At 57.0% G+C, this 21,215-nt stretch overlaps 1 protein-coding gene across 3 annotated transcripts; it reads right to left on the bottom strand.

Moving 5' to 3' along the window:
• Window positions 1-777: 777 nt before the first annotated feature.
• On the bottom strand, window positions 778-19,294 carry LOC114503382 (MYCBP associated protein). 3 transcript variants are annotated; one of them, XM_028520927.2, is made up of 19 exons: window positions 19,120-19,294; window positions 13,468-13,595; window positions 12,815-12,974; window positions 12,548-12,651; window positions 11,550-11,733; window positions 11,198-11,313; window positions 10,516-10,666; window positions 9,062-9,177; window positions 8,851-8,969; window positions 8,311-8,422; window positions 7,597-7,786; window positions 6,967-7,154; window positions 5,769-5,915; window positions 4,903-5,292; window positions 4,371-4,492; window positions 3,331-3,446; window positions 2,756-2,901; window positions 2,418-2,588; window positions 778-956 (listed from the first exon to the last, which is right to left on the bottom strand). In XM_028520927.2, the coding sequence occupies exons 1-19, from the start codon at window positions 19,160-19,162 to the stop codon at window positions 855-857; spliced, it is 2,805 nt and encodes a 934-aa protein (XP_028376728.1). In that variant the 5' UTR covers window positions 19,163-19,294; the 3' UTR covers window positions 778-854. The 3 variants fall into 3 exon arrangements, with proteins under 3 accessions (XP_028376728.1, XP_028376726.1, XP_035889644.1); XM_028520925.2 differs by lacking the exon at window positions 19,120-19,294 and adding an exon at window positions 18,875-19,030; XM_036033751.1 differs by lacking the exons at window positions 12,815-12,974; window positions 19,120-19,294 and having other exon boundaries at window positions 13,468-13,531.
• Between the last annotated feature and the right edge of the window lie 1,921 nt (window positions 19,295-21,215).

Below are 21,215 nucleotides of genomic sequence, written 5' to 3' on the forward strand. Positions count from 1 at the left end.
TCAGCACCGCGGGCAACGGGCCCGCCATTAGCAAAGTTGCCCTTCAGACTCTGGGAGCCTGGAACCCACCGCACACAGGAAGTCTAGCTGGAAAACAGTTACAGTGCTGAGTCTGAGCTAACAGCCCCTTTCTCTCCCAGAGCCATCGCTTACCCACTTCGCACTTCTCTGAGCAAGAGGGGGAGTATGAAGTCCAGAGGCTGGGTTTAAGGCAGAGAAGTAGCGCAAGGAGGCCACAGGGTCTGGCGTGAGGAGTGGGATGGCACAGAGGGACCCAGGATAGGAACCTCCGGCCCGAGGACAAAGGGATCCGGCGCCGAGGGGTTCACAGTGTGGAGAGCACGACCCCCACGTGCTGGGAGGGAGCCCTGGGACCCAGCTGAAGTGGGAGGATCCGGGGGAGCCAGGTCCCACGGGTTCTAGTTTTCTTGTCTCATACTTTGTCATGTTCGGTGATGACATTGGAAAAGACCTGGCTCCAGGAAGCATGTCCCCAAAAGCGTGGGGCAAGGAAGCCAGAGGCAGGAACCATGCAGAGTGACGCTATCTGTCCTATCATCTGACTCATTCCTTGTCCTGCTGTCAGCTTGCTCTTGGGCTCAGCACCCCACACGCACCCTCCCCGGGTGTGTTTCTCTCCCTGCCTGTCGGGTGACTGCGGGAACTGGGACAGGGTGGGGTGCAGGGGACCTGGGGGCAGGCGGGGCATGGGAGGACCTGGGCCGGAAGTCAGCTGAGTTCTTCAAGAGGCAGCGTTCAAGACACAAAGGCATGATGGAAGTGGTAGGAACTTAAAGGTTCTTTATTGGTTTGCTTGCTAACCAGATGCCCGCAAGGCCGCTTGGGCACACGAGTCAAGTGCAAAGACGAAAAGGCTCCTCAATGTTCTTTATGGGGCTGAGCTCGTCAGCCAGAACCATCAGGTTGGTCACCAGGGTGTCCAGTAGCCCATGGACCTGGGAGAACGGGACAGATACCAGGCAAAGGTTTGCTCGGTGGAAAAACACCCGAGCAAGAGGCCACCCACCGTGCTATAGAGGTGGGTGTGTTCACTCCACACTGAGACAGCTAGGGAGGGGATAAAACCCAAGTGGTGAGAAGTTCTGTAGAACTTTCGTTTTTGCAAATAGTTTTCTTTTTCACACCAGACTGGGGAGGGAACCCGGCACCAGCCCTTCGGAGGTGTGGGGACCCTGGAGCCAAGTGGCGTTAGATGGGCAACCCCAGGGAGGCCAGCGGGCGGTGCCCACGTAGCCCCCTGGGGTGGCCCAGCCCTGCCCTGGCCCCACAGATGCCAGCTTTCTGGGGACCACAGAGCTCATACCGAAATGTTTCCGAGACCATGCCCTCAGTGGGGCTGGACCACACGAGTCTCGGCAAGTTCGTTCTTAATTTCAGAAAACCAAGGGAGAGTCCACCCCGTGGGTCCTCAGAGACCTATGAGAACTTTCTAGACCTCATTGACCTTCAGAAATCTCAGTGACGTCACCAGTAGCAACTTGGAGCTTCTGATCAAATGAGACCCAGAGCGGGGCCACACGAGGCGACCCCAGCTCCGCAGCTGTCCGCCCCGGGGGAAGACAGAGCCCGGCCGGCCGTCAGGCCGACCTTCCCTCCAGAGCAAACAGCCATGACGACTAAGAACCCCACGCAGCACCCGGATGACCTTCTAGGGACCTACTGCTTAAAAAGGCACCGTTAAGAAGTCTCTCGGTGCTTCAAAACCCTTCCACTGGCTGGAAATCCACTCCCCGGGGTGCTGCCCCAAGGAGCACACCAGCCAGGACACCCTCTAACGCAAAGGAAAGGTGGGTGACGGGGAGGTTTCTGTTCAGTGCCCCCCAGTCTACTTTCCAAATGGCAGCCAGAGCGGTTGATCCTCCAAAAGCGTACGTCAGACCATGTTGCTCCTCTATTTAAAGCCCTGTCTGATTTTTTGTTGTGCTCAGAAAATCCCTGTGTCCTTCCGTGGCCTACAAAGCCCCACATGACCTGCTCCCTTTCGGTGGCCTGTCTGCCCTCCGTCCTCACGGCGACTCCCTCCCCTTACGTGAGTAGCTTCTCCGCCCTAGAGCGCTCCTCCTCTCGGGTCCGTATGGCCACCCTTCCCCTCCCTTCAAGTCTCTGTTCACTGTCACCCTCTCGGGGAGGCCCACCCGCCCCACCTGGGCCTTCCTCACCCCGTGGCTCTGGTCTGTTTCTCTCCCTTCCTGGGTGCTCATCACCTGACGTCACTTATTCTTGAAGTCCCTCGCACATGGGGATGCCCTTCATGAGGGCAGCTCTGCTCCCATCGTGGGCGCAGGAGGCACTTACCATGTGCAGAACAAACGGGGTGAAGGAGGAAGCGGAGGCCAGTGCCCAGGGCAGGGGTGAGCGGGGGGTAGGGGGTGCTGAGCGCCGGGCTCTGCCCTCACCTCAGTGTGCAGCCTCTGGGTGTACTTCTCCATGACCAGGGGATCTATGGGTTCCTGGGAAGGGGTGGTGCTGCCAGGGGCAGGGTCTTCCAAGTAAAGCTTGTCCCTGCTTGAAGGTTTCGTAGATTTCTTATCATCCTTTGCCTTCTGCTTCTTGCTGTTCAAACGGTCCTGCTTGGAGAGATGAGACATGCACGGCCCTCAGCCGCTCCTGAGGGAGGTCTAGGACTTTCTCGGGAGCAGCTCACTGGGGGAGCCGGCAACTGTGACCTTCTGCACCCCTGCGCGTCCTCCCCAGCCCCATGCCGCCCCAGGCCAGGCCCCGCCCTAGAGCGTGCCTCTTTCCCCTGCAGCTTGGCTCCTTTTTTATCTTCTTTGTCTCTGGTTCCCAACTGCTTCTTCTCCTGGGCCGCCCCTCTCCGGTCCTCCTTCCCGATCTTCACGGAGGACGGCTTCATGTCCATGGCAGAAGGCACTTTGCGATCTGAGGGAGGCGAGTGAGAGACAGTGCAGCCTGGGACCCAGCGGACCCCACAGGGGGGAGTCGGGAAAAGCAAAGTGCTCTCGGCCGCTTTGGGTGAATTCCCACAGACAGCCCCTGGTTCAGGCATGCGACCTCGAGGAACAGGACTGGGGGCAGGTGCAAGGGGCCTGGTTCGAGTCCCTGTTCTGCCGCTCCCCCACGTCGGGCACAGGCAAGCCTTCAACCCTTCTGGGACTCCCTCCACCTGTACACTGAGGGAGCTGAACTAAGGTGATACTAGGCCACTTCTGGGCTCTAGACCTTGGCGACAGAGGAAAGGGTAGCAGGGGCCTCTTCACGGATCACACGGGGGTGGGTGTGTGAAAGGCTGAGGCAGAAGGCAGAAGGATGGCAAAGGCCACATGCAGGTGTGGCTGCACAGTGTCTGACCTAGCTCTTGGGGCGTGTCCAAATAGGTGGTCTCCTTCTCGGGCAGGCCCAGCAGCACCCTCAGCCACAGGGAATGGCTCACCAGGCTGTCAATCACATCCCGCCACAGCTGCATACTAGAAGGCAAGACACACTGGGGAGAAGGCATCACCCTTCATCTGCCCTAAAGCCTGCAGAGGCTTGGATGCTTCCCTTTCAAGACACTGGTGCTGGGCGCTGCCATGGGAACGCCGCATCCCGTCCATCTGGCACCCTTGCCGGCACCTGTGCAGGTGCTCTCAGACAGACCTGGCTTCAGCCCGGGAAACTGTGTCGCCTGGGGCCAGGGCGAGGTCGGTCTTAACTCCAGCTTGAAACCGTGGCTGGACCTGGCCTGAGACTTCCAGCGTGAGGCTCATGGGGATATGTTCTGAGGGCCTTGCAGAAGCCTACCCCCCGTTTCCCCGACTGGTGTGGCCCAGTGCGTTGAGCATCATCCCGCAAACCGAAGAAAGGTCACTGGTTTGACCCCCAGTCAGGACAAATACCAGGGTCGCGGGGCAGGTCCCCTATCCATGCTTCTCTAGCACATCAACATTTCTTTACCCCTCTTTTTCCTTCCCTTCCCCTCTCTCTAAAAATAAGTAAATAAAATCTAAACAAAAACAAAAACAAAAAAAAAACCCACCTATCCCCTCCCCAAGCCTATCCAAGCTGGTGACAGGCAGGCTGGCGACTGAGAAGTGATGCTTCTCGTGGGATACGCCCCTCTTCTCACCGCCCCCCTTCTCACCGCCCCCTGGCTTCCCCTCTGCTCACTCCTCTGTTTCTTGAGAAGGAGCAAGGGGAGAGAAGTAGAGGCCCAGGGGTCACTGCTCCTCGGGGGGCAGCGGGTGGCTGCTGTGGCAGGTGCCAGGCACGGAGTGTGAGCAGCATCTTTTCACAATCTGAGCTCAAAGGGAGCTCAGCCCCCTTGTGTCTCGGGACTGCCTGCTCAGTGCCCCTGGCCTGATGCCGCAAAGCGGGGGAGCGAGGGCCGGCCCTCCCGGTGGGGCACCTACCACATCTGGTACAGGAGGTCGGACTGCAGCGGCCTCTGCTCCTGGCACAGCTCCAGGGCCTCTCTGTTGAGCCCGATGAGGGTGTCTTCTCTTTGGTTCTCCTCAGGGAGCATCATGGCTGCCTGGCGGGGTCAGAGGTACCGTGAGCAACCCTTCTGCCCAGGACACCAGGCATCTCTGTGTCCTCTAGTGACGGGTGTGCTGCTGTGAGCACAGGTGTGCAGGGGGGATACAGACACAGAACCTGCCCTGCCTGGGGCGCCTTCTGTGAGAGCTGGGGGCCTCCCTCAGAAGTCTGTACCCTCGAACCCCTTCTCCAAGGTTTGCCAGGGTCAGAGAGGGCACCCTCCCAGCACCCCAGTGGCCTGGGCAACTGAGACAAGAAGAGATGACCCAAGAGACTGTTTTCTCCAGGCCCTGAGGAGGTTTCATTTCTTTGTCCATGGGGGCGAGAGGCGCTGCTGGGCCTTCCCCCGCCTCGCTGTGTCGGAGCTGCTCTCCCGCCCTCTCCCCTCCGGGGTCAGGGAGGCACCTTTCTGAAGTCCTCCAGGCAGAGGTTCCACCCAGGCAGGGAGAGGCCCTCCGGCTCCCTGGGGCTGTCCTCCACCGGCCTCTCCTCCACGGTGCTCTTCTGCGGAATACCCCTGGCCCCCAGGCCGGCCTTCTGGGCCCTGGAGGGATCCTGGGCGTCCCTGAGGGCCACGTTGTCCTGCCGAGGCAGCTGGGATTCTGAGACTGGGGTCCTAAGGTCCACGTTCCCTGGGGCCTTCTCCAAATGGGCTGTCTGGGCCACCGCCCCCCGGGCCCTGGGGCCGCGGCGCTCCTCTTCGCCCGGCCTGGCCTCCTCGGCTTTGGAGGGCAGGACCATGTACTGGTTCCACAGTCGGTGCAGGTTTTGCACCACTTGGTGCTGGTAGTGCAGCTACGGCAGAGGCAAGGGAAGACACGTGACGAGGGGGCTGGGCACAGGGTTCCCCCGCGCCTTCAGGAGCACTGGTGGAGGAGGCCGGGGGAGAGTCGGCAGGAGTGGCGGTGGCCAGAGGGCGTCCCCACTTCCCCCTCGACCTGAGCCTCTCCAAGCTCAAGCACTTTTTTTTGTTATGTGAGCTTCCCAGGAATGTGGGGTTTAAATGAAGGAGCTTGTGAAACTGTTCTCACCAAGTGCCCACTTAGGAGCTAAGTTATCTCGGGCAAACTACTGAACCTCCCCGGGCCACGGTTTCCTCCGCGTACAGTGAGGACGTAAATAGTGCCCGTCTCCCAGGGCTGTGGGGAGGAGAGAGCAATGAGTTACTCCTCGTGAAAGACACTCAGCACCAGTCCTGGCACACTGGGGGCCCTGCTATTCCTCCCAACCAGGGCACGCACGAGGGGCAGGGGCCAGTGCTAGGCCCGTACCCCAGGATTCCTGTGGTGGAACAAGTCCTCCTCCGTGAGGTACACGTCCTCGGGGGTCTGCGCACGCTCCTGGGTCAGGATCCCCTCCAGCAGCTCCCGAAGCACGCTCTGCACGATGGTGGCCGCCTCGTGGGATGCCAGGTCTTTCTGGGGAGGAAAAGGTGGCACGAGACTGGCTCAGGATTGCAAAATCCACGTGGCATCCTGGAGGGGAGCCGAGCCAGGACCCTGGGAACTCTGAGCCTTCCTGCATCATTTCTCTCTCCCTCTCTCTCTCTCTCTCTCTCACACACACACACACACACACACACAACTATTCCCAGACTCAAAACCCCTTGGGATGTCTTCCCAAACATCCTTGTTCCCTGAGAAGCTGAAAGGATCCTGTGGAGAGGCCAGTTCCAGGGGAGCTCCTGCTCCCTTGTGGGCCCAGGAGGCCGCAGTCAGCATTTCCCTTGGACTAGGAAGAAGGGCCAGGGCTGGGGCCAGCACGGTTTGGGCCTTGCTGAGAATGTGACTTGGCCGTGCAGTCAGTACGGCGGAAACAGGGGCGTCTAGAGACAGAGAGATGCCAGGCCTATCCTAGCGAGTAAAGCAGACATTGCGTTTGTCAAAATGATCTCTGATGGCCACAGGCTGAGCCCCAGCAGAAGGAGCTGGCTCGCCAAGTGGCCGGGGACCACTGTAAACAGGAAGGTGCGCAGCCTTCCACGGAACCCTGCCAAGCACCTCGCTAGATGGCCAGGCTGCGGACCTGCGGGGGGCCCAGCAGCCTCCCAGCTCCCACCGTACACTCACTCCTGGGTGCTGGCCCCACTGGTTTAATTGTTCCCTGTGGTTGTGCCTGGTTCTGAAGTCTTGCCGGTTAAATGCAACCTCCCTGGAGGGTACCGGAAGGCAGCGAAGACACACGGTACCGGGGCGCAGGGCCGCCCCTTGTGTTTGCGCTTGAGTATTTCCCGCGGTCTGCATCTTAGGGCCCAGTCTCCTCTCTCTCTGGCCGTGGGAGCCACGCTCGGTGGAGCTCACAGCTGCCCCTCCTCTGGCCTCCCCACCCTCTCTGACTTCACAAAGCCCTGAGAAGTGTTTGTTGGGCAACAGTAACTGGGAGAAACCGGGTCCCTGCAGGCAGCGCTAAGGAGCACGCCAGAGTCACTGATCTGATGCGCAGGCGGGCCGAGACCCCCGGGTCCCTTACCTCCAGTAACTCCCTCTCCTCCCGATAAATGTCCTGGGCCAGGGAGACTGCGTGGAGGTTGACCTGCAGGATAGCACCTCCTAACAGGGTGGGGTGAGTGCCAAACTCCCAGCATTCCCTGAAGATCCCAGCATGCAAAGACTTGAAGAAGAAGGTAAAGGTTCTCGTTTCTCCGGGGAGCAGCACGCCTGAGAGGGACGGAGACAGAGGTTTTCACCCAGGAGGAGCTCGCGAAGCCCCATGCGGGCAGGTCCACAGCTAACAGAGCCCTAAGCCTATCGGACACTTGTGACTGAACTCCAGGCCGGGTGACCGACCGTCCCCAGCCTTGCCCAGGGCTGAGGGGTTTCCTGAGATGTGGGACTTGCAGTGCCGAAAGGGGGAGAGTCCCCGGCAAACGGGCCGACGTTGGTCGTCCTGGCCTCGGGCCTGTGCATATAGGTGGCTGAACCCCTAGAATGCTTCTGCTCCCTGGCAGCTCACCCCCTGCCCCCAACAAACGGGAGCAGCCAGGAGATGACACGGGTCACAGAAGACATGGAAGGGAGGAGGCCAGGGAGAGGGGCTTCCACCGGAAGAGCTGGGCGCTGGCCAGGCCTCAAGGTGGGCAGGGCCCCCTCTCCCAGGTACCTTCCCGGTTGTTGAAGTAAAAGTGCTGCATCCTGTTCTTCTTCAGGTCCTGGAAACAGTCCGGCTGGGACTGCCGCCGCCAGTCGTACCAAAGGGCCACCGTGCCGTTGTTGACCACCGTCAGTTCTGAGGACGTTTTCTGCCCCTCCAGAGTTTCGAAGGTCAGGCTGACAGCGATTCCAACCTGCCTCTGGGGAAGGAGGAGGCATGAGGAGCGTCTCCAAGGGAGGGCCCGGCCTGGGGTGACGGGCTCACCCCAGCCCGCTTTCGTTCCAGGGACTTTCCTGGGTTCCCGGAGGAAGTCCCTCCAGGGCCTGACTGCTCTCGGGGTGGCGTCACACCCTAGCAGTGGCCGGCCCTGAGGTGCCAGCAACAGCAAGAAGAGAAGACAATACAGATTTTATATCTGATGAGCCTTAGCGTCAGAATGGTTTAGAGCATTCTTAAAGCCACAGCAGTCAGAGCAGTTTTGCCTGTTTACGCGCTTGGGGGCGAGGTGCGAGCTGGGTGGCTTGTGACACTCTCTTTTCAGCCTTGTGATTTTACTCTGGCTCAAGGTAGCTGGTGCTGTTACCATCTTCAGACATGCTGCATGCATGATCCAGATAAAAATGCAAGCGGGAGCCTGCAGGCTCTTTGTGACTGCCAGTCACTTTGAGACTGCACCCAGGGGAGGCCCACCCAGCGGGTGGGTGAGGGTGCGGGCGGGCTCACCTTGTCCTGTGTGTTACAGCCTCTGATCCAGCAGGCTGGCTTCCCACAGAACAGCAGAGACGGGCCCAGGACAGGCATGGGGGTCACATCCGGGTAATGGGTCAAAAGATCTCTGCAAGGAAAACCAATGACGCATCTTCCCTGAAGCTGCCATAGTCTTGCCACACGGGGCCCACGGACAGGGCTGCCAGCAGGTCGGGAGAGGTGCCCTGCCCTGGCCTCCAGTGGAGTGTCATCGGCTCTGCTGGACCTCAGCCTGGTCCTGCCCCGTCCCCAGAGGTGGGACGTTCTTGGACACACAGAGACCCAGCTTCTCGCTGAGGCACTCAGGGCGCGCAGCCCGGGGAGCGTCTGGAGCAGACCCACCTACCAGCCAAGGGATGTCTGGGAAATCCCCGTGAGGAGCTGGTGGCTGGGAGGGAACAGATGGCGACAGGAGGGGCGGCAGTCACTTGGAGAGGCTGGGATGCAGGCGCCCTCATTTCTGGGAGGGAAGCCCATCCTCTAACTCGGTCGGTGCCAGGGCCCGGGACGACTCACAAGGTCACTGTGTCTTCAGAGGAACTTCTCTGGCTCCTTTCATTCAACACTGTGAAGTCTTTTGCTGTAACTGCTGAGAAGGGCTGCCCTCTGCCCACCACCTCCAGGCCATCAATATCCTCGGAGAGACCAGGAAAGGAAAGATTAGCTGACCGAAGAAGACAGGTGCCACCCTGGGGGGCTTCAGACGGGGAGCGGGGGCATTGCCAACCTGCTGGTTGAAGTCCAGCTCTGCCATGATGCTCTGCAGCTCCTGGCGCCGGTGGGTCAGAAACAGGCTCCGATCCCAGGTGTGGCGGTACGGAGCGTCCTTCCGGGCCAGCAGTCCTGCCGCAGGGCCCAAGGACCCTCAGTGCAGGCTGCCGCCATGCCCCTCTCCTCTCACTCTCGAGGGGCTCTGAACGCCCCCATCCCTGCACCATTTCTGGAAAACGGGGAGAGGCGGCTTCCCTGTGCCGCTGGGCTCCAGCCCTCCTGCCCTATACCCTCTGCTTCAGCAGTCCTACTCAGGACGGCTGGGAAATTAGCTCTCAAACCTCCACGTCTTCGGATGATAATAAAAACAATAGCAGCTACCTTTTATTGTGGGCTCAACAATGAGCCAGAGCCTCTTAATACATATCATGCTTCATTTAACTTTTTCACAGCCCCTTCAGTATTTTACAGATGTCGACACTGAGGACCAGAGAGGTCAATAACTTGCTCTGAACCCAGGCGGTCTGGCAGCCTTTAAAGCAGTGCTATCCAATAGAAATAGCATGCATCCTACAAATGTGAGGCACACCATGTAAAATTGTCTAGGTGGTTTAAAACGGTAAAAAGAAACGGCAGAGCCCTGGCTTGTATAGCTCAGTGGATTGAGCGCGGGCTTGTAAACCAAGGGGTTGCCGGTTCAATTCCCAGTCAGGGCACGTGCCTGGGTTGCAGGCCAGGTCCCCAGTTGGGGGAATGTATGAGGCAACCACACATTGATGTTTCTCTCCCTCTCTTTCTCCTTCCCTTCCCCTCTCTCTTGAAAGAAAGAAAGAAAGAAAAAGAAAAGAAAAGAAAAGAAAAGAAATGGCGGAGTCCTGGCTTGTGTGGCTTAGTGAATTGAGTGCCAGTCTGCAAACTGAAAGGTCGCTGGTTCAATTCCCAGTCAGGGCACATGCCTGGGTTATGGGCTAAGTCCCCAGCTGGGGGTGTGCAAGATCCATGTATCTCTTGCACACTGATGTTTTTCTCCCTCTCTTTTTCCCTCCCTCCCCCTCTCTCTAAAAGTAGATAAATAAAATCTTAAAGAAAAAAAAGAAATGGAATTAATTTTTAGTAATAATTTAACCCAATGTATCAAAAATATTATCATTTCAACAGGTAAACAATATAAAAATTATCGATAAGATACATTTCGCATACGAACCAGCGTGTAGCTTACACGTACAGCACATCTCCATTTAGACGCATTCCTGGTGCTCACCCACCATGGCAGCCACAGCTGCCGCTCTGGACGGCACAGCCCAGGGGCCTCCACTCCCACTCGCTCCAGCCCCCTGTTCTACCTGTCACTGTCTTCCTGGAGGGAACTGGATCTCCATAGGGTGACAGGACTTGACTCCTGCTTGGTCTCAGACCGGGGCCGCGCTGTCCCCCACCGCTAGGCGGGTCACCCACCGCCCTGCTCCTCACCCATCTCCTTCTGGATGGAGTGCGGCTTCCTGATGTGAGTGACTGGCTCCAGGAGACCACGCTGGGATTTCGTCTTTGTCATCAGCAGACCGGTGACTTCGTCTCCCAAGTATTCCAGGCGACTCCAGAACCCACTGGTCTCCTCAGTGCACTGGCAAGGCAGGGCAGACAGGTCAGACCGCTGGGGGGCCCCTTGGAGGGAGAGAGGCTGGTGCGGGGGCCTGGGAGACAAGAGCGCAGGGGACCACAGATGCTCGCCTGGGGGATTCGCTGCAGCAGGGAGGGCGGGGGAGGAGCGTGCACCTCCTTGCGCTCAGGGTGCCCTCCCGCAGCCTTTACCTGGCCCCAGACAGTGGGGGTGGCGCTGACATACCAGACACAACAGGCCCTGGTTGCCCAAAAGCTGGAGCTTCAGCTCTTAAGAGAGAACACTAAGACTATTCTAAGAACTCAGTGCCTAGGCTACCCTTCTCCTCAACTCACCACCAGTGACCGCCGAAGGATGAATTACTTCACTGGCCAGTCCCCAAACACCCAATCACAGGACCGACAATATAATTTAGTGACGGCCTTTGAGGTGGCAACGGAGAGATGTGTTTTGCCCCCCAGCTGTGCAAACTGAGGCAGCCGTGCCTGTGTCCAGACCTCCTCCTCACGGCACCTCTGGGGTCACCGTCCTCACCTTCCCGTCGTGCTGCGTGGGAAGGACGCGGTCAATGAGCTCCCGCTCCTCCTGGATCTGCCTGTAGGTCTCCCCTACGTGCATCAGCAGCTCGCCGACGGGCTTCTTCAGGCGTTCTAGAGCGAGAGCCAAGAATGTGGCCCCTCCACCAAATCAGAACCCCTGGGCCCGGCGCTCAGCCCCGGTTGGCCCCATCACTGGGTCGATTCCAGGACCCGCTGGGTGGGGAACACTGGGGAGTGAGCGAATGGCCTGAAGCCATCTCTGGACAGGTTGGGGGGAGAACACGGCAGGCAGCGGGACCTGGGCGCTGGGCAAGGCCGGGTGGGAGCCTGTCGTCCATGCCGCTCACCGCTGAGGGCCTCCTGCTGCCTCTTCCACAGGGCCAGGTTGCGCTGCCAGTTCCTCATGAAGTTGTGCTGAGGAGCTGGGGCCCAGAGGGATGCCTTCTCTTCTTTGGGGGCTTTCTGCTTTGGCTCTTCGGTAGCTGGGATGAGGGTCATCAGGGAGGGTGGGGTGTGTATCAGCTCAGCCAGCTGAAAGTGCAACGCAGGCGTTGGGGGGGGGGTGGTGAGGGTTAGAGAGGCGCTAAAGCGGGGCTGGGATTCTCTAGGCCAAAACCCCTACTGTCCTCCCACGCTGCCTGCCGAGGGTCCCTCCTCTTCGAGACCCTACGGTTGTGGGTGACAGACAACAAATCACAGAACCACTGAGGGGCTTGGAAACCGCTGCTGGTCCCCTCTCCCCCAGAATGGGGACCTCGGTTCTAAGATGGTGCTCAGAATCTTTTCCTGTGTCTGTTTTACAGCTGATGTTAATTGTAAACCTGCAGGGTGATGGAGCCGTTTTTATACGACCCCGGGCCTCTTAGCTCCTGAGCAATGAGATTTTTGGCCTGGAAACAGGGAAGCGAAGGAACTGAGACAAAGAGCGGCAGTGCATGATGGGAAAGTCAGGGAGACAGGCTGACTTTTCTCGGGGCCCGGGGGAGCTCCAGCATCCTCCAGCATGGGGACTGAGGAGCGAGCAGCCAGTCTTTGCGGGAGGGGAAAGAAGGCCATCAGGGAGCGCGGGCCTGGAGCCCTGGTGCCTTTCTGGGTTCAGTCTAACTGAGCCAGACCTTGGAGTTCCTCGAGGCACCTCTGTAACCTTGAAATGACTTCTTGACTTGAGCTGAAACTGGCTCAAGCTGGCTTCACTATTTCGGGGGGAGGGTCACTGATCACTCCAGACTCCGGGGCCCAGAGACTGGACTGACTTTCTAACCCCAGGCCTGCTCGACTCCACCAGGTGTGAGACGGAGATGACTTCAGTAACGTCTCTGGTCCAGGCAGCTCTGCACACACGCACCTGGGTGTTCCCCTGGGCAACGGCAATCCTCTGAAAGTCCTGGAGACTCCCCAAGATGTGGTGGGGCAGGATCTGGTCGTGGCTATAGAAACTGTCCCCCGGGCCTGGAGGGCGGGGAATGGGAGGGGAAAGACAAGCGCTAGCTCGCCGAGGTCAACGACTCAAGACGGCTACTCTCTGAAGGAGAGAGAACCCTGCTTTCCTTCCAGGCTGACCCGTGGACTCAGACACCAGAGGGGCTAGGGCCGGGGCTGAGGCTGGGCATACCGGAGTAGTCCAGGGGCTTGGTGGCCGCATCTGTGGTGGCAGGATGTGCTACTAAGTGGCAGACCTTCCTCGTAGGATCCTTGGGTTTGAGTTTACGGATGATGAATTTCTGAGCAATGACAGGTTTATCTCTTGTTTCGATAAATCGAGGAATGTGTTGCTAAAAGGAAACAAAACAGAGGAGAATTCCACTTGAGATCTGCAGGAGGGAAAACACCACCCGTCTACCCTGTCCTAGTTCTCTGTGGGATTCCTGAAGGCTGACAGACCCGCGTCTCCAGCTCTGTCCTTATGTTCTGTCGAGGAAACGCCTTTGCAACAGACATGGGACTTAATACCGTCCTGGAGTGGGGAACGGGAATTACGTTTTATGCCTCCAGACTAGTCAGGTGAGAAGTGGCTGACTCCTCCAGGTCAAGCTTGGGGTTAGGGATTAGTAGCTTTGTCCACACTTGTCCCTTTGCTTCTTAAACTCATTTTCCCTTCTGTGAAAGGGGACCGATGGCTCCTGCCTCCGTGGGGAGCAAGATGCCTGATCACGTCCGTCCCCCGTAGGGAAGTGGCAGTGCTGGTGGGCGTGGTCGATGTTCTAGGCCACACAGGCTGCCTGGGGAAGGGTCCCGCGGGAAGGGATCCCTGGGCTCTGTCCTTACCTTCTTCAAGTCATCCTCCTTGATGGCTAAGGCCAGAATGTCATCTCCTTGCAGGATATTGCTGACAGGCTCAGGTTCCTCCTGAATGGGGGGTGTGAGCTGTTCAGGCACCTTTGCCCGCTTCTTTTCTGAAAAGAAGCAGAAAGTTGCAAATGCTGAGAAACAGACATAGATTCTACTCCATGGTCGGGGCGGGCATGGACAGCTGGATGGACAGCGGAGGCTGCCTGGGTGACCCGGGCAGCACTTCACTGGGGCAGTGGGAGTTCTTTCTTGAAGGTCCCCCCTACCTATTGCCCCTGGCCTGCCATGGAGACTGAGGCTTCTGTAGCCAAAATTGAGATCGAACCACGTTCCATTCCGGGCTGTGCTGCTTATAAACTGGACAACCCTGGATACCCCACTTACCCTCTCGTGGCCCCAGTCTTCCCTTTTGTAAAAAGAGGGGGCTGGACTAAATCCGTGGTTCCCAAATATTAGTCAGATGTCTGCCTCGGAACCTTCCGAGGAGTTTCACAAATACAGCCTCCTAGCTCCTGCCTGGAGCCAGGGCCTGGGGAGCTGCATTAAAAAAAAAAAAACTCCCCAGGTGGTTCTGATGCACAGGGGTTTGGGACAACTGGGGAAGATGCTTTCTCAGCCTCCTCCACTGCTGGTACTGATCCCTTCTCCTGGGTGGAGGCATCAGGCTTCTTAAGACACTGGTTAAAATATCGACGCACCGGGGGGCAAACAGAACATGCACGGCTGGCCATTGATTTCATGCTCTTTCATTTAATAAATACTGTTTAAGTATTTTCTATGTGCCAGGCACCACGCTAGGGTCTGGGGACTATAAGGCAGAGATTCGGGCTTCAAAGAGCACATACCCATGGGAGACAAGGATGTCAGGCTGAACTAGGGGAGCAGCCAGGGGTCCCGGCACAATTTTGGGGGGTAGTCAGGGAGGGCTTCCTAAGGAGGTGCTGTTTAAACTGGGAGCTGAAAATGAAGAGAACATAGACAAGGGAAAGGATCTGGGGGACAGGCCTTCTAAAGGGACTAGCATCAAGAGGCAGGCCTAGAAAAAAAAAGAGGCCTAGAGGCTGGAGAGAATAGAGCGCACCCCTGGAACTCAAAGCATACATTTCTAAAATAGCTGGAGTGTAGCGAGGCGGGAGGTAGGAGGTCGTGCCTGGAGAGGGAAGTGGGAGACATCACCGAGAGTTTAGTGAGCCACGGAGAGGACTTCGGTCTTCGGGAAGGGACTCGGGGTACAAGACTGAGGACGAGAATATTGATGCTGCAGGCGATGACAAGTGGCTCACAGGATGGGAGAGACGTGGAGATATCTGAGCCCATCTCTCTCTCTCTCGCGAGGGCACCATGCCACCTTGCCGGGGCACGGAGATGAGAACTGAGCGGCAGAAGCGAGTCCTTCTCCAATGAGGACACGCTCCCTGCCTTCCTTCCACAGAGCTGGGTTAGCAGTTTCAAATGCGTCTCGTTTCTTTGGCTGGTACCCTCCTGTCTGCCGCCCTCTGGCTCAGGACGGTTTGATGTGAGGCGCTACAGAAAATAATCAAAAGAAAACCCGAGTCCTGACTTCTGGGACTTTGAAGCAGAGCTCGGTTTTGTCCCCTGCTTCTGACACGACTCCACGTTTTCAGAAGCAATACGACTTACAACATCAAAGCCGGCGTTTGGGTTCTGAAAGTCAAACTCTTTTTTTAGGACATGCCCACATAATTGGTGGCAAAACAACAACAACAAAAAAACCCCAAAACAAAACAAAACAAACCCCAAGCCAGAATCACTCCAAACATAACTCTGAATTCTGCCTGTGGGCCAGCGTTCAGGCCTCAGCAACGGGGTCAGCGGGAGCTCGGGAGCCTCGTCAGCTAAACCGCGTGGCTCTGGTCCCATCCGCCACCACGTGTGGACACGCAGCCTGAGGGCTTTTTTGCTATTTCTGCTTCCCCTCTCCTTTCTACAGAGTCACCAAAGCTGCTAGCAGCCCAAGGGAGAATGGGTACCAATTGAAGGTCTACTTTTATACATATTTTTTGTATTATTTCTATTTTCCAGGATGCCTGCTTCTTCTGTCCATCCCTTTGGTTGGCTCTGCATCTCCCCAAGGGATTGGACGTCTCCAGCTTTGTGCTTTGGACCGCTGGGTGTATCATTATCATGGTTGGATGGATAAAACTTCACCCTTGCTAGAGACTTCTGAAATAGCCAGTGAAACTCTCTGGTCTGGGGTTTTTCTGAGCAGGTTATCCTAATATGCAGTTAGGGAATGGTGTGTTTTAGTTAATAAAATATTCAACATCATACATCCATTTTAAACTCCAGTACACCCTGGAGAATATTTACCAAGCCTTTTAGATGTTATACACTCTAGAGAAGATGGTGTAAGAGGTTAACATGTGGCTCCTTCTGCTGAGGAGCCGAAAATGCACCGGGCACCAACACACACCACTCATAACATAAGGGCCTAAAATTAGCGGCACAGATAATAGGCTTGGTGATGTATCAAAGCAAGAACAGATGGATGTGGACCACACAGCTCAGGGCTCTAACCAGAGGTTCAAAAGAGCAGCCGCAGGACTTGGGGGGGCTAAGGCAGGTCCTGAAGGGCAGGCAGGCTTTGCCCGGGGGGAGGAGCAGACAGAGGCGTTTCAGGTGGGGTCCCAGTTGGAGCAAAGGTGGAGGTGGGGCTGAGCATGGCGTTCGTTCGTGAGACACAGGAGGCTCTCTGGGGCGGTGGGGGAGATACTGGGGATGAGAGGAACACAGGGCACGACGGCTTTGTAAAGCACAGCTGAGGCCTCTGGCCCTCCTCTGTCGGCAGGAGGGAGCTCTGATCCGGGAGCATGAAATGAAAGCAGCAGCTCAGAGTGATTCATCCGGGGAGGGTGAGCAGCTGGACTAGATGGGCAGAGGCAAGTTGAGGAGAACAGGGAGGAAGGGCAGGCCCGCGGGGGTCACTTTAGGACCTGGGGCAAGACTCAGAAGGGCCCAAGTGTGTCTCACCACTGAAAGTGCAAGAGGCCCAGCTACTTCCTTCTCTCGGGTCTGGAAACCCAAGCTGAGTGGGGCTCCCGGTGAGTCACCCACCTGGCATTTCTCCCCTGATCCTGACCCCGGCCCCCCTGAGTGGGGCAATCAGGCGGCACTTCTGCCGGAGTTAGTAGATCAGGCAGCTGCAAGCAAGGTGTTCAGCCTGGGGTAGGGAGGGAGCAGGAGACTCAGAGAGTCTCTCTGGACTCTCTTTTTCCGCTTCTTGTTTTATCGAAATGTTACTCTTTTTGTGTTGATTAAAGTCTTCAGGAAACTCCGACCTCAGGGTTGCCCTGGGGAACCCAGGGAGGGACTGTCCCTACCAGGGCCGAGCTTTACTTGATGAGGGCGGGGGATCTGGGACTGCTGGGAGCCGGCCCTGTTTCTTAGCAACAAGACCTGAGATTCAAAAGGGCTGGAACCTCTAAACAGGTTTACAGTCATAACATTTGCTTGCCTTTTTGCTTATAACTCAGAGACCTTGGAGAAACATTGCTCAAAATGATAAGATTACTTTCGTTGATTAGCTATATTATAGGGAAGGGGGGGAGAGGGGAGTGTTAGAGCCTTCCCCTGAGATATTTGGGGGAACTAAACACTTGGGTTTGTTCCCTCCTCACCACGGTGCATGTTATTTACTCCAGGGCTGTTTAATAAACTCAATTTCTCCTTATTAAAAATAAATATGCAGCCCTGGCTGGGTAGCTCAGTTGGTTAGAGCTTCCCCTCGACATGCATATACAAAAAGCAACCAATGAATGCATAAATAAGTGGAAAAACAAATCGATGTTCCTTTCTCTCTCTTGTTCAAATGCATAAATTTAAAAAATTAAAAATGAAAAAGATTCAGCAGAAATCTTTCCTTGATTTGTTTGAAGCTGATCAGACCTCCAGAAATGAGGTCAGCAGTGGCTAGGAAAGCCCTTGACTGCCCTTGCGGAAGGAGACCGGCTACACTTCCTTCTTTTCTTCCTAACTGTCACAGACTGTATCCTGCAGCCGCAGCCGGACTTCCCCACTAGGACGGAGCACTAAAGAAAGCCACACTGAACAGCGGCTGAGCTCTTGTTAGTTGGACTCCAGGCCGCTTCTCTCTTCACATTGGGCTTTCACAGACACTGTGGCCGGATCTCCCTGGGGCCCGCCAGGGCACAGGCAGCCCTTTCACAGGCTGACCCCTGACCACTGCGCAGGCCCTTCTGGCTCCCTTCCCTCTCCTCCGCACTCACGACCTCTGCCCTGGCCACCAAGGTCACACGCGTTCACAGTGCCACGCCTCAGCTCATGCTGCTCCCTAGACCTGGAGAAGTAAACTGCTCCTTTTTGTTGTTGCTGTTGACCACAGATAACATGTGCAGAAAACCGTCCCTCCTAAAGCTACCATCCAAGGCCTAGGTCAGGTGCCCTGAGCCCCCTTAATGCCACCAGGTGCCTATATCACAGCATTTATACTGTCTGGTCACTCCTCCGGGAGTGTGCTAGACTGAATTTCTTGAGGGCTCTGGGGTTAATACCAATGTGTTTGTTGCCCAGCAGAGCGCCCACACACATCAGGCCCTCAATAAATGGAAACAGCAAAAAACGACGGGAGGGAGGGTGAGCTGCAAATGGGAAGGCATCCACGGGGTCAGTCTGCTGTCAGGCACCCTGGGGCTCTCCCACCTGCAGCCACAGGGTAGCTGCAGAGGCCAGGAAGCTGTCATGTCTAGCGACTGCCACCAGATTAAACAAGCAGGACAGGTGTCACCCAGCTGGAAAGGGCGCGGAGAGGGAAAAGACAGTCAGAATCGGAACTAGCACAGTTAGCATTTCTTGGGGTTTTCCCAGTAGGACTCTTAGGTGACACCCCCAAAGAGTCCCACCAAGGTTGTTGGTTTCACCGCCCGAGCATGTTTCTTGTATTATTTCCTGAACTTCCTTCTCCCAAGAACCCCACGTCCTGGCCCTTCTCCTCTTGAACTCTTTTCTGGCTCTTCTCCCCGCCCCCCACCCCCACCCCCAACGGGGATCCTCCCTTTTGCGTTCTACCCTAAGATGTGGTTCCAGGTAGGGGTGTCCTGTGCCTTCCTGCCCAAGGCCGGAAGTTAGCCCAACAATTGATCCCTGAGGCCTCGGTCCGTTCCCCACTTCCTGTGTCCCCATCCTCAAGGCCCCAGTACCCTGTGCCCCTCCCTTATCGGATTCTCCTCCTCGTTCATCATCTCTTAGGGTACGGAGTACGCCTTGCCCCCTACCTCATTCCCTGGTGACATTTACCTCCCTCCTGGTGTCACCCCCATCTTTCAGGCCTCCTGTCGTGAATCCCATCCAAGACCCCCTGCCCCTGCGGGGTTCTCCTGCGGCTCCCAAGGCAGCCTGAGCCAACCTTTGATGTTTTCTGCGGCCTCCAATAATCTGTTTGTAAGTATTCTGAGGCGGGATTCCCTCTTTAGAGGCTTCATAGTGTTGCCGGGTCTTAAGCGTGGCCACACTCCGCGGGAATCCGAGAAAACGTGGCCTTGCGCCACCCCACCCCGCGACCCCGCGACCCCGTGACCCCGCGCGCGCGCCTAGCAGCGGCAGCCGCTGCGTCCATAGCAACCAGCCTCCCGCGCGGGGGCGCGCACCCACCGAACAACCTGGGCGGAGACTGCTTGGAAGTAACCTTTTTCATCGGGTCGCTCTCTCGCGCCCGCCAAGGGCGAGCGGCTCCTTCCTAGCGCGGACCCTGAGAACACCTCGGGGCCCAATCGTGACGTCACAGGCAGCGGAGGCCAGCGCCGTGACATCATCGGCCAGGTGGGGCCGAGTGACCCTCAGGAGCAGGGAGAGGTGGGGATAGGGGCGGTGTGACCCACCTCGCCCCTCTAGGCACTAAGCGAGGGGGTGCGGTGGCTGCCGGCAGCATCCGGGACTGCCCCCACTCCTGCCTTCCCTCAGCCCTTCAGCGCAACCGCAACCGCCGTGCTGGAAACCCATGGAGGGCTCCCCTTGGATTTTATTTTTTCCGGCCCCTGCCTATACCCTAGTTGCGCCTGGTGACCTCCCCTGCCCACTCTCGCTGCAGCCCTTTGGCCGTCCATCACTTCCCAAAGCAGCCAAATTCCCCTCGCCCCACCCCAGCGGTGGGGCCTTTCCTCTCACACTGCTGGTTTCAGCCCTTGACCCCCAATGTAGAGCAGCCCCTCTGTTATCTCAACTTTATAATTGCACCCAGTTCATTTTTTTCCCCAGAGCCTTAAAGCATTCTGGAATTACTGTGTCTTTGTGGTTGCCTGAAGTCAAGCTTGCTGTGAGAACCTAAACTCTGTAGGAGCAGGGAAGCCTGTGCCATGTCCCCACCCCAACCCAAAGTCTAATGCATAATAGTGACCCTGGCTGTAGAGCCAGATGGAACTGGGTTCCAGTCCCAGCTCTGCCTGCTTGCCAGCTGTGTGTTCTTAGGCCAGTCCCTTGACTGCTCTGAGCCACAGTTTTCTTACATAAAATGGAGGTCATGGTGGCCTCCTGCTCAGGGCCACGTAAGGATTAACAGAGAGTTCGTGTTTAAACCCCACAAATACTCATGGAACACTAACCTGTTTGCTCAGCTTTGGGAGGGACTTTTACCCTTGGGAGGTTACATAGCTCCTGGAGAGCCTGGCTGGGGCAGCACGGAGACCTGGGGGCTGTTTGGGAGGATGCAGTACCCCAGTGCTTTTCATGGCTGAATAATATTTCATTGCATATCACATTTTGTTTATCCATTCATCTGCGCATTTGATTTTGCACATGATTTTGCATTCAATTCCAGGAATGCTCTGAAGTTCATTCGTGTGTTCCTGGGGTGGGGTGGGCCGAGGTCAGTGTGCCTAAGACACAGAGCTGGGTTGTCTGGGTTTTCAGCTCTGATGTATGTGCTCAGAGGCTAGTGATTAATCACACCTTGGAAAAGGCAGAATGGGTATTAGGGGAGCCTTCTCAGAGAAGGAGCATTGGAGGCAGACCACTAAAGACGAGAGTTCAACAGGCAGGTCAGGCAGCAGGCACTCCACGTGAGCACACAGCAGGAGCCAAGGCTGGAGGGGAGGGGGATAAGACACAAGTTCAAGTTTGGGGAACAGCCTCCTGTAGCCACCATAGCTTTAGTAGTCTCCTCGCAGCTCAGCAACAACGAGCAACCTCCTCGAGCCCGGGGAGGAGGAGGTGGCAGGGTAGGCAGAGGACACGGCATCCGTTATTGCTTCGCGTCTCTGTTTATTTCCGCCCTGCCAGGTGCCGAACGTGTCCTGGGCTCCTCTTTGCAGGGGCTGACACAGCCTCCTTAAACAGGAAGTGCGTTGCCTGCATCATCCCTTTCCAGGGACAGACACCCTCCGAAGCCTGAGGCTGGGCTTGTTCTCAAGCCCCTCACGGCGAGCTCACCCCTTCACGTCTGGCTCCCTCCCCAGTTCATCCTGTGGCTTCTGTCTCACCTCCACTGGCACACCTGGCCCTCTGCCGTGTCGTGTGCATTCCACCCCCTACATATGACCCCCCCCACACACACCTGGCTCACTCTTCACAGCTGGTTCATTCCCCTCAATCTAGCCACTGTGTCTCTTAAACAACCCATCACACCACTACCCTCCTTACTAGACCCTTGCTCAGCCAACACGGGACGGGAATCTTCCATTCTTCTTGGCCCTGGAGTCAGACTGCTGCAGGACACCACTCCCAGATGGCCTGCCTTCAGCCTCGGGGTGGTG

The sequence above is a fragment of the Phyllostomus discolor genome, chromosome 8, assembly GCF_004126475.2.
Source record: "Phyllostomus discolor isolate MPI-MPIP mPhyDis1 chromosome 8, mPhyDis1.pri.v3, whole genome shotgun sequence".
NCBI classification, from domain to species: domain Eukaryota; kingdom Metazoa; phylum Chordata; class Mammalia; order Chiroptera; family Phyllostomidae; genus Phyllostomus; species Phyllostomus discolor.